Source organism: Rhipicephalus microplus, chromosome 3 (assembly GCF_043290135.1).
Source record: "Rhipicephalus microplus isolate Deutch F79 chromosome 3, USDA_Rmic, whole genome shotgun sequence".
Classification (NCBI taxonomy): Eukaryota; Metazoa; Arthropoda; class Arachnida; order Ixodida; family Ixodidae; genus Rhipicephalus; species Rhipicephalus microplus.
In genome coordinates, this window is record NC_134702.1 from 89,340,317 (window position 1) to 89,352,913 (window position 12,597).

Genomic DNA, 12,597 nt, shown 5'->3' on the forward strand with positions numbered 1-12,597 from the left:
AGTAATGTAGACATAAGGGGAGCATTAAACGGTTGCTCACCTGAGAAAGAAGAAAGTGTCGACGCCATTGAATGCTGCGGGTATTATCATGTTTTGCCACTGTGTCGTATTTTCGAACAAGCCCAGTAACCGTGCTGCAAAATTATTATTTCCACTCAATTTAGCTTTTGGTGAAATGCGAAAACAAAAAAGCCAGGAGAATCAGGTGCAAATACGGTGACACAGGGCGAGAAATACAGAAGCACACTAATAAACTCAAATTAGAGGACAAGGTAGTCAAATAAAAGCAATGCACAAGGCAGTCTAAAAGATTAATAAAAATCGTAGGTGTTTAACTGCCCCAAAACAGCACAGATATGAGTGGAGGGCTCCAAAAATTTTTACCACCTGGGGTTTTTTAACGTACGCCCAAACCTGGCAAATGGGCTTCAAGCACTTTTACCCCCATCGAAAATGCAGCCTCCACGGCCGGGAATCAATCCCACTACCTGCAGGTCAGCAGATGAGTGCTATTGCCACTAGACCACCGTGCGACAAAGTAGCCTAAAAGCATAGGAGAACACCGAAATAAAACAGAATACACTGGGAGAGTAGGCATGCTTGTGAGCTGCGAAGAAGACCAAGTTGATGAATGTGAGCTGCAATAGAGAGCTTGTATTCTGTGCTCCGATGTGTGTTGGTGGACGCAGGAGCGTACATGAAGTGGTCTATGACGTCTGGTACTTCTTACAAGGATTTCGCAAGTTCGAAGATAGAACTGAGCAGTCAATTCATTGGAGGTCATTATACAGCTCACAAGCTTGAAAATCAATAAAAGATCAGCGCGATTTCATTGGTAGTTATTGGAAGGCAATGATAATACTCCAACAGTGTGAGAACCAGATCGCGAATCATTCACCGCAAACAGATGGTTGTATATGCATCGGAATTCCCACTGAACATGCAGAATGGTCTTACTTTCGGATGTGAAAGTCTAGTTGCAAACTGCAATCATACTTTCAAGTTTTGAAAGACATGTTGCGGTGCATAATTTTTTGAAAGCTATAGGAAAATCGTATTCTCAGGATAATCTGTGAACAGAGCCCCGAGAACGAAGACCCCACATCGTAACGCGCGTAGTTCCAGTAGAAACATGCAAGGTGCTGACAAAGAGAACTACTATAGCATTGTTGTCACAATACACTAGAGTATCAAAATTACATGGTAGAATTTTCTGGGATGAAACTTAAGAAATTGCACATCGCAGCATTCGGGGAGCTGCTGTACAAAGAAAATTTGTGTTTTCATCACTGGTTGGCGAAACAAATAGGATCTGTTGATGATTGCAATACTCAAGGCTGGGCTCTGCTGGGAAGTTAAAGAAGGCCGCCCAGCTCTGCCGTTCTCTGAGGCTTGGCACGACCAGTGCACAGCTGTCCTAACTTAGAAGCAAGCTCTTGACGGTACTATTGTATTCGAATACATTCTTAAAAGTGTTACATTCGATTCGCACTTGACTTTCATCATCCAATTTCACTTCTAAGCGTAAATTCGATATTCACACGATCTTGCCTGGGTGGCGCATGCTGCGAGGGCGGCAGTGCGTACTACTGGATAGGAAAACATAGGAATGTACCTTAATCTAGCACTTGTATAACTCTTCAGAAATATGTTTGTTTAATGTTTGAGAACTACATAGTATGTACGGATTGAGAATCTTTAAAAATAGCCCAGCTATTCCCCAGTTTTCAAGTACAATTTAACGTAGTTTTAATACTAAATGCGCCCGTGTGCTCAGATTTGGGTGCACGTTAAAGAACCCCAGGTGGTCTAAATTTCGGGAGCCCTCCACTACGGCGTCTCTCATAATCATATAGTGGTTTTGGGACGTTAAACCCCACATATCAATCAATCAATACTAAATGCGCTGAATGAACCATAATGCGCAGGCGAAAAAGTCAAACGCATTGCCGAGACACTCACCATAAGTTTCAGTGGTTGTCATGTGGGTGTGTCCGAACACAATGTGCATAACCGTTAAGCTTCGAACGCCGTGGAAAAATTGCAGGGAGTGCTGCTCAACTTTATCTTTGCTAGGTGCATGGAGTAGAAATCGTGTGTTAGATTTTGCCGAGAAGGCCACAGCAACTTGAAACAGGAGACCTGCAAAGGCAATCACACCTTTTTGTTGGGATACAAGCTGTGAATGCCACTAGCACTCGCGCCACTTGAGCACAAGTAAGCGAAGTGATAAATAAACAGAAATTATCAGTACTCAAGGAAAATGATGGCCAGGTAGATAGGCACATACATACATACATACATACATACATACATACATACATACATACATACATACATACATACATACATACATACATACATACATACATACATACATACATACATACATACATACATACATACATACATACATACATACATACATGCATACATACATACATACATAGGGTACGCACGTACGTACGTACGTGTCGGGATGGGTGCCTGGATAACAGCGCCTGAATGTTTCCCATATTGCACTGCTATTAGTACCTCTCAAGTCGGTACATCGGTTGAGTTAATGGGCCTAAAAAGGACCGTCCTTTTCGCCTACATACCTTCATTTTCTGCATTGCTTAATGTTACGGACGACATTTAAATTTGGCCATTGCAACAGGATCATTCTGTTAACCTGAGTTTCTCGAAAGAAAGAAAAATGCTTTAGCGATGCAGGTGCCCAGCGATGCGCGCACGAAGGGGGCAAAAGGGGGGCGGATGAAGTGAGCCTAACATATTTACATATTAGGAAGGGGGAATGCTTCGACAAACCATCGCCCCCCCCCCCCCCCCCGAAGGGGAACCCCCCGCATGTCTGTGCATTTGGTGCAACGGGAATTAGCTATCAAAAGATAAAGATTTATTTCGCGTGGCAAATGTGACTTGACAAACGCTGCCTAAACACTATAGCCTATACGTTTTTTCGTTTATTTAGTGTTTTGAAGATTTGTTTATATTTGTGCTTCTTTCCATGGCTTGTAGAATTTTCCTCTTCTCTCGTTTTTCGATATAAGCACTCATACCAAAGCGATAACATTTCATTATATGGTTCGCCCTTCTCTGAAGTATTTTGTCTTCACTCCTGGAATATAACTGTGAAATTAAAAGTTGATAAATGCTCCCACCGTGATTTTTTCTCCACTCGGACGTCCATCCGTCGAAATGGTCGACCAGCGTACTGATGACAATGACAACGAGTAGGATCGCTGCGAATATTCTGTAATTTGAAACGTGCATTGTCACTGGGATAAATGACTGTCATTGCTTTATTGCCGAGGAAAAAAAATTGACTTTTTCTCTAGTTATTGAGTGGCTTTACAATATTAAGATCATATGGCCTATTGTATAGCGTAATTACCCTTTTTAATTTTTTGGCAATGCCACCTATTCGCTCCCAGATTCGCTGGGTCTACTGTTCTTAGCTGCATAAAAACTGTCCTCTTATTTAAAAAGATGTTACATTTCTCCGAGTAAACCATTTGATGATTCCGAGTTTTAATATTCTAAGGGTAGTTTAGAAAATAATTCTAGTTGCACAATTCTTTGAATAAAAAATAAGCAAGCATTTCAGTCCTTGTTCAAGAGAAAGATTCATTTATTGAAATAACTTTATTGATCGGAAGAAAAAACTCCACATACGTCTTTAAAAGCCATAAATCAGTGTTTTCTATAGACTCTGTAGCAACGCAAATATAGGGCTCCGTCCACCATTTCAGTGGGCGTACTCGAAAGCTCCACCTGGGACTTCCGAGGCGGTGAAACTACAGATAGTGTCACGTCAGCAAAAACATAAACAAAACAAATATTTTGGGAGAGGAGATGACAGAGGAGAAAAGAGATGGCGCTACTTTTCTGTGGCTTGAGGGGAACGCTTCCCTCCCCCCTCCAGGTGCACAGCGGATCCAAAGTCGAGTCCACTATTTAAAAAAAACTGAGTTATTTAGAAACACAAAGTGTTTGTTTCTAAGAACGTTTAAAAGGGATGCTCTCAGCAAACTGGCCTAGCCAGCGTCATATCAAGCAATCATACCCCATCCCACGTGAACCCAATAAAAAATTCACGACTATTGTTGTGACAGCCGTACGGCAAAACATCACTTCTTATAAGAAAACCACTTGATGTATGTCATGGTAGTTTGAAGGCAAGGTCGTTTATCAGGTAAAATAAAATTATAATTAAAAGCTTCGTTTTGGGCGTTGGTCACTTGCACAGTGGTATCGACGGGGCCCAGAGTACTAAAAGCCGCCATGAAAACAACGTGCTTAATGAATTCACGTCAATTAAAGTACAGAGGATAAGCTTCTGGAATAACTTACACGATCGCTATTTGCGACTTGTTCCATGGTCTTCGTTCACCCGTCACGCAGTTTGATACTTCAAGCCTGGCGAAACGAGGGCTTACTGCAAGCAAACAGATAAAAGGAGATGCAAGCAGTATTTGCGAGTAAGTTTTTAGTCATACCGCTAGCAGCTAGAGAAGTGTTCGATAATTAGTGTAGGTTAAGCACAAACTGAAAAAAAAAAGGTTTAGCAGTTTTGGCAAAAATATTTTTACGTTTATCGAATAACCCAATCACGACTGATCGACGAAAGAACATAGACAATAAAGAGATTTCGTCTTCTTTGTTGTCCGTTGTTTGTCGTCGAACAGTTGTGCTGAAGTTATGAATTACCAACTTGCGCCTAATGTCGCTCTGATTCATCATTACCGTCATCATCAGCCTGACTACGCCCACTGAAGGGCGAAAGCCTAATTCGCATATCAACCCGGTCTTGTGCCCACTGTAAGTTCAAATTTGAAGGAGAGGGGACTACCGCAGGAGAGTAGTGCTTGCGCCGCTAGAGCAGAAGCGAGAACGCAGGAGAAGCGCATCAATGTGGCAAGAAAGAAGTGGAGAGAGTAACGTGCCGCTGTTGGAAAGAGAAAAGGAGGAGAGTTGCGCATGCCTGGTGTGAATGCGGACGCCGACGCCGCGGCGCATCACTCAAGCAAGAGATGCTCCGCACTTAAAACTAGCAGCTATTCCATGTACGAATACAGCCGATGAGCTGAAGCTCTTTTGAAATGTAGCGCCAAATACTATGCGCCTAATGTCGCTGCTGGCATTCATTAAGGTGAGAGGGTGGGGATAGCGTCTGCAGCGCTCGGTGGTGGGCACTACTGAGAGAGTGTGCGGCGCGTGTGATGCATCGTGCGCCATCTGACGCAGCGCCTCCGCTCGCCGTGAGCGTGCACCTGTTGTTTTGCTCAGCGCGCACAACAAGCGCCGGGAGCTTCACCTGGTGGTGACGGTGAGGGCGGAGGGCCGGTCTAGGTAGCTTTGCTCCTACAAACGCAAGAAATAATAAACTCGCGAGAACAGCTAAGAGAGTGAAGCTCTTGAGCTGCTGGCTAAAGTTTCCTTTGTCTGTTAAGAGACCAGTCAACTCAAGTATAACTCGGAAGTACAGCATGACAAGATGTGCAATCACGACTGCCTTCGAATTACGTACCTGCGTTGACCATAGCTTGTAAGTCGTGCTGGTTACAGTCATCAATATAGCACACTCCCAATCGACCAAGGGGATCCCCTGGAACAGCGCCATATTTGCCGAAATAGAGTAGCTGGAAGAAACGTCAATGATGCAGCGGATGAAGCGGTCACGTAAAGAACGCTGACCGTAAGAAAACTGGAATGCATTGAGTAGGAAAATTGGCATAGATAGGTAAAATTCACGAGCAAGTGATGCGGATGTTAACACTCCCAGTAGGTCGGGTTATTCGATGGCAATAACATCGACTACTAACATGTCTGCTGCGAAACAATTGCTATGTAATATTACAGGAAATAAAGAGCTACTTTCAGTTGAAATCGCGAAATAGATTTTAGAAGCAAGAAATAGTCGGTCCATGTGGTCGTTCCAGGGAATGACCAGGAAACTAAAATGATGCGACGAAAATATTCAAATGCCTACTTAGGGCAGCTGTAAAAATGAGGAACCCTCGTCATGTGGTGAATCATTCTTGGGACGCTTGTTTTTATCTTTACCTTGAATGGGAAGTCTTTGTAATCGTAACCATTAGTTAACTGTCGGAGGATTTAAAGGGAATCACCTTGCCCGACGAGTACGAGAACTCAACACACACTAGGTGACTAGGGGACGCTACACTGAGTAGCTTGGCTAGAAGCGTAATAAATACTTAGCATTAGACAGTTATGACTGTACGCTGCCGCTAAGTACACACCATGTGAACGTCCCCAAACGATGCAACTAGATTTTTTAAATAAAAACAGCTCCTCCATTAACTCGACGAGATACACATAAAACTAAGAACCACGTAAATCTTCATCGCTTGTTCTCGGGTGTGTTCTGCAATGGAATGCAGCGGGCATCTCTATACATTCGTGAAGAAATCACAGTGGCTCAAGACTTATGCATGATGAAAGACAAAAATAAAAACTTGTCATCGAGTTGACCAACTTGTGATGCACAATATCTTATGTACCCGTTTTCAGCAGGTAATTTCATACGTTCACTCACATTTATTCGTTAGATTGTCTTAGAAATATCCAAAGAAAGATACATACATCTACTTTAAACTATAGGGCAACTGAAGGAACCATCCAGCCGTCATCCAATGCTTTGCGTTGGCATCACGCTGATCCCACTTTTGATACACTAAGCCAAGTCAACCATTCCTAATAAAAATTAGAAGGCTTTACGAATGCCGCACTGCTAAAACACCAGAGATCATTTGTCACTGAACGCTGACGTCGTTGAAGGGCTGCTTCATCTATGGGAGCCACCGCAATGACAGAAAAACACCTACAGTATCCACAGCAAAGGGAGGCGAAGGCGAAGTGCCTGTGACGGAAATTAGACGCACCACGCCGGAAGGAGCAAACAGTAGAAAATATTAGAAAGCACATCACAGAACTCAAAATATGTAATCGCGAAGTAAATCAGGTGTTTGCCAGAACAGATAACCAAAATAGATGAAAGACATCGCATAATCCCGTGAAAAAAGCATGAAAAATCTCGAAAGAGCTGATAAACACAACACAGAGACAACAGAAACGAAAAATATTCACTGCACCAATAATTGTGTAGCTCCTACTTGAGCTGTGAATATATGCGAATAAACGTACCCTAGGGGATAGCGTATCCGAAATGGAGTTCAAAATCGCTTGCTGTGCCGTGGCACTGTCAACGTAGATGAGCAAGTTGCAGTACTGGCCCCGTGAAAGTACGTCCCCGTTGCGGTCTCGCACAGTGGTTTCGAGGCACTCGTCGAATGCTCCCAGGTCGACGCGGGAAACCTCGAAGGCTCCGGAAGGGTACTTTCCTGTAGCGTCAATAACTGCAACACACAGTTACCAAAAAGTGTATCTTAGAATATAGGAAATGAGTGGCCAAGCGATGCTGTTTCACGCTATATTGCCTATGATAAAAAGCAAAAGTATACCGCGCCTACAAGTGTCGAGAGTTGCAGTTGCACTTAATTTACGCCGTATTACTCATTATCGAGAACGTTCGTGGCAGTGGAACACTGGTTATGTTGCGTGCCTAATTGCTGACCCAAAAGATGCAGGTTTGCTCCAGCCAGGTCACGATTGTCTCATTTCTACATACCCGAAATGCTAGAGGTTCGTGTACTGGGCGCTGTCTATTTAGGTTAACGAAACCCCCACGCTTGTAATCATCCGTAGCCCTACAGTACGGCGTCTTATGACCTGAGTCACTTCAGGACCATAAAGGGCCCACATATACATCAACAGACGCAGGAGTTCTCCTTTTTCATATCTTTCCAATATAATTAGCTGTCGACGTCACGTCATATGCCCGGTTAAGTCTTGTCGTGCGCTAAATATGGTGTCGAATAGGCGCACACGAACATCCTTGTCTACTATGAAAGACGATCAAGAAGTGTAGCAACTTTGTTTTAACCACTTATCTTCAGTGAAATCTCTCCACCTTTTCTTCAGTTCAACTCTGAAGCAAGGTCTGAATATGAAGACTTATGGTTCCCTACTTGGTCTGCATCAGTCAGCTAAGTATAACTTCCTTCTTATACTTGGAGATGCAGTTGCCAGACCATATGCAGTTTTTGTGCAAAGAAGGAAGTTCTACAGGAGAAATCGACGGTAAAGCGGTCAAAGTATATCGCTGTGAATGTCCTTCATACTATAGAGCACCTTCGCTCTAACGAAACCCTGCTAAAGGGCCTCAGTCACGCAATTCAGTTGCGTGGCTGAATTTTGCAGCTTCAAAAACTTGTAGACTTCTGCGTGAGGCAGCTTAAGATGCTCGTTTTTACAGCACGCGTATATGCAGCTATGTATGAAGACTTTCATATTTGTACTACTCTATAGGGTAGGACAGTGTGCAGTGGTTTACCATAGTCACCTCTCTTCCTGCCTCCCTTTCTTTCTCTTTCCATTACCCCTAAAGCATGTGAACAGTGGCAGGCTACAAACCCCCTTTTGAGGCTAAGATTTCCTTCTTATTCTCATTAAACATCTTAGTCTTTTTCTTGAATAAAAGTTTTTCCAATTTATCGAATACAGATTATTACTAGTAGAGATCTGGCGAAACATGTCAAAATCATCGCCAAAATGGCTAAATCTGGACGGCCAATCTGAAACACACTTTCTGCTTAAAGGTTGTGGTTCAACACAGGTTGACCGCATCGGGCGCCTCACGAAAAAAAAAAATGCTTTAGACTAGTAATGCCTGTCTAGTTCGTGGCATACTTGTTAAAAAATCACACAAACTTGATATGGGATAGATACAGCTCTAAGTGCTTCTCATTCAAAAATTTTGGTAAAAAAATTGCACAATTTAGTAACGCAAGAATTGAAAGCAACTTTGGGTAGTCAGAGTAAGAAGAGACAGGTGTAACATTGTGACAGTGGAAAACATTGTGAAATGTCATCCCTGAGCTGTCATCACTGAAGGCACTGAAGGTGGTGCCTCAACTTCTTACACTCATCAGACTTGTACCGGCGATTGTAGACTGACGTAGTTATAAAGTTGGTGAGCTGTGCGACAGTGTGTGCATGTTCTTCTTTCTCTATTTCTCCATGTTCAAAAATCCGTCATCATTTTTTCAAGTGTAGGGTACCATGCCGATCCTTCTAGGCTGGTTGACATACCTGCCTTTTCTTTTTCTCCCATTCTTTATTTGAAATGAATGAGTGCATGAACAGGGATATAGGATATTCTACCTAACAATGCGCAGACCACATGAAGCGTAGAATAGACAACCAGGGTAGAGCAAAGGAGTCGTTGCCAAGAGATGGGGAACAGAAGCAGTGAGCCGGAGGGGGGGGGGGGTACGAAATATTTGAACAGGGATTGCGTTGAATCATTTCATACAGTACAGAGCAAAATTTAGATTGTTGAGACAGACTTCGTTCATCGTTGGACATAAAACAGGCATCATGATATGTTGAACAGGGAACAGAAAGTGTGGAGAAGCAAATACTCAGACAAAATTATCGGATACTGCTAATAATGTCATCAGCGGTTTAACATCCCAAAACTGTGATCATATTATCGAAGACGCCACTACAGGGCTCCGGAAATTTCGACCATCTGATGTTCCTTACTTGAACTGGCGTTGTACGGTGCCTGGGCTTATACTATTTAAACTCTATCGTAATGTGACCAGCACGGGCGGGATTGAATTCACGGCCTTCGGATCACCAGCCGAGTAACGTAATTGCTACACCTCCGCGGTAGACTATCAGATACTAAGTCTATCCTACAGCAATTTAAGGGTGTCTATAACGACCACTTTGAAATTTACTGAAGCGATTGTTACTACACTGACCGACGCCGAGCTGATATGGGCTTAACAGATCATACCCTACAGCGATTATATTACTACCGCAAGTAAGTGCAAAGACTATACGCCTTTCAGTCGAAGACATGGTTTGCTACGCTATATTTTTAATTATGCAATGGTTAAAAATATATAGCCAGGGAAGTAAACCACCTTCGTCAAGTCTCTTGGCTACTGCCCGCTCTCAATCCTGAATCTGATCGAACGTACACTGGGGAAAGTAAATAAGGGGCAAAAAAGAAAGAAAGAAGATGCTAGAAGGTGTTGTCAGGATGGAAGGCCCGTGCATATGCTATGCATGCTATATACAACCTACTGAGCCCAGTCAAATGAAAAAAAAATGCTACCAATAGCCATCTGGAGTTCATAGCTTTGTGACACGTATGGCCATTGTTCAAGGATGTGCTATTCGGAAAAAAGCTGGTAGTTGAGTAGATTCGCCGCAGTGTGGAAAGCATCGCCTTTGCTGGCAAAGCCACCTCAAAGAAAAATAGGTATGTGTTCTATTCTCTTGTGCGGGCTGCAGGATTACCCTTTAGATGTGTTTACCATCGTAATTAAAGAAAAGTGAGCCTTCATGGAAGTCTATGATAGGCACGGGCGGAGAAGTATAGATGATTAGTCCGAAGTGTCCATAGTAAAAAAAAGCTTTGAAAGAGAAAGGAAACATGGCTTAAATTTCTTGGACGCTGTTTGTCCTGTATAACAGGTTTGCACCGTTCTCAAATGTAAATGTTTTACTGAGTTCTGAACGGTGTTCTATTTTTTTCATTGAACCTATCTACAAATAGTAATTTTAGATGAGGTCGAAAAGCCCTCCAGAAAATTTACTGTTACGAAAAATTGCATTCGATATACCATAAAGAAATGTCCACACGCTGTAGTATTTACAACCTACAGGGACTATGTTGTAACAAGACTGTTTGCTGGCCTGTTTGGTATTTGACTGCGCATGTGTGTATGTTGTATATTGGTTTCTAGGTTTGTGTTCAGTGTTTTTTGGCTGGAAGTGTTGCCTACCCTTGTCGTCATGTGTTTCTTCACTTTGTGTTTTTGTTATTTTGCGGATATTATATGCCATGCAACTCCCACAAAGCCTGGGTTACGTACTATTAATAAAGGCGACACATGTTTGGACTAGAAAAAAAACAACTAACCATCTTCTTCGCGCCCACACATATGGCTACAAAGAGATTGTTTGTTGTTACAGTAGCCTCACTGGTCGTACGTGCCTACCTGGTGTCGTGGACTGCTCCACTACATACCTTCTTACCCTGCCCCGCCGCGGTGGTCAAGTGGCTAAGGTATTCGGCTGCTGACCCGCAGGTCGCGGGTTCAAATCCCGGCTGCGGCGGCTGCATTTACGATGGAGGCGTAAATGCTGTAGGCCGTGTGATCAGATTTGGGTGTACGTTAAAGAATTCCGGGTGGTCGAAATCTCCGGAGCCCTCCACTACGGCGTCTCTCATAATTATATGGTGACTTTGGGACGTGAAACCGCACATATCAGTCATCAATTACCTTCTCACCCTAAACATGTGTTATGTATATATACCAACAGGGATAACATTGAATTCACATTTGGTCCAGAATTAAGCTCCACCGTTTACGCTTGAGTAAAAAAAATCATTTAGGAACATTACTCTGTTTGACTATGAATGCTGAAGAATTGTTCCAGGAACATAATGAGATGTGACCACATATGAAGTATTTGAGCGTACGCAAACATTAGAGAAACTGTAATCTGCGTACCTGCATATGGCGGACGCATTTATGATCTTCTCTGAAGTAATCATAGCGCATAAAATAAGCCGACCCTTCTATACAAAACTTAGCAGCGCATGCAAATACTCACTTCTTAGCGCCCATGGCTCCAGGTTCTGGAGGGCCTTCATGGTTCTCAACAGCGCCGTGCTGCACTCAAACCGCACGTCGGCTGCTAGGAGCTTCCGCACCAAAGAGCGCGGTACTTTGGAAAGTCCTGCGGCCACCACGTCTCTAAGGACTTGCTGGTAGTTTATCTCCTCCATCGCGCCGGCACTGCTGTTCAGACTTGCAGGCGCCACTGTATCCGATACATTGTGACCTAAAGTGATGGACACATTGTGAGCCGTCGCAGCATGGGCGAAAGATTCCAGCAGAATGCTCATTGACACGAATGCTTTCCAAACAGCGCCTATTCTACCCTGCTTTCCGAGCGCCATAATGTGACGTGCAGTTGACCTGAAGGTGCACTGACGAGAAAGTCCACGTTAGATAACCATAACTCGGAGCTGTTCGTACAAAACGAGATTGCTGGGCTAAAATAAAAAAAGCGGCTACAATAAAAAAAAGATATATGCTTCAAGTTTAGGTTTCGCAATAGCGGGGTCCCTTATTTGCATACCGGCAACGAATTACGCCCATTACTGGCAAAAAAGACCAATACTGACAAGCTTACACACACACACACACACACACACACACACACACACACACACACACACACACACACACACACACACACACACACACACACACACACACACACACACACACACACACAAAAGAAAAAAAAACGCTGAATAGAATTATTACGCAAAAACTTATAGGGAAAAAGTGTTTCGTAGCGTCGCACGAAAATTACGAAAGGAATCGAAGTGAGCTATTCGAGGAAAAAGAGAAGCTTATTCTGCAATGCGATATTCGCACGAGCAAGTAGACTCAAGGGGCCCTATTCATAGCAGTG

General features: G+C 43.3%; 1 protein-coding gene across 1 annotated transcript in view; it reads right to left on the reverse strand.

Annotated features, from left to right (window-relative positions):
• LOC119160075 (nose resistant to fluoxetine protein 6) overlaps nt 1–12,092 on the reverse strand; it is a 51,931-nt gene extending 39,839 nt beyond the window's left edge. The window contains exons 1-7 of the mRNA XM_075888376.1: nt 11,725–12,092; nt 7,171–7,382; nt 5,534–5,645; nt 4,357–4,441; nt 3,165–3,256; nt 1,963–2,142; nt 41–134 (exon numbers count right to left, since the gene is read on the reverse strand). Of these exons, the coding sequence (XP_075744491.1) occupies nt 41–134; nt 1,963–2,142; nt 3,165–3,256; nt 4,357–4,441; nt 5,534–5,645; nt 7,171–7,382; nt 11,725–12,073 (1,124 nt within the window). The 5' untranslated portion in view covers nt 12,074–12,092. The remainder of the gene's footprint in view (nt 1–40; nt 135–1,962; nt 2,143–3,164; nt 3,257–4,356; nt 4,442–5,533; nt 5,646–7,170; nt 7,383–11,724) is intronic.
• Nucleotides 12,093–12,597: the final 505 nt, after the last annotated feature.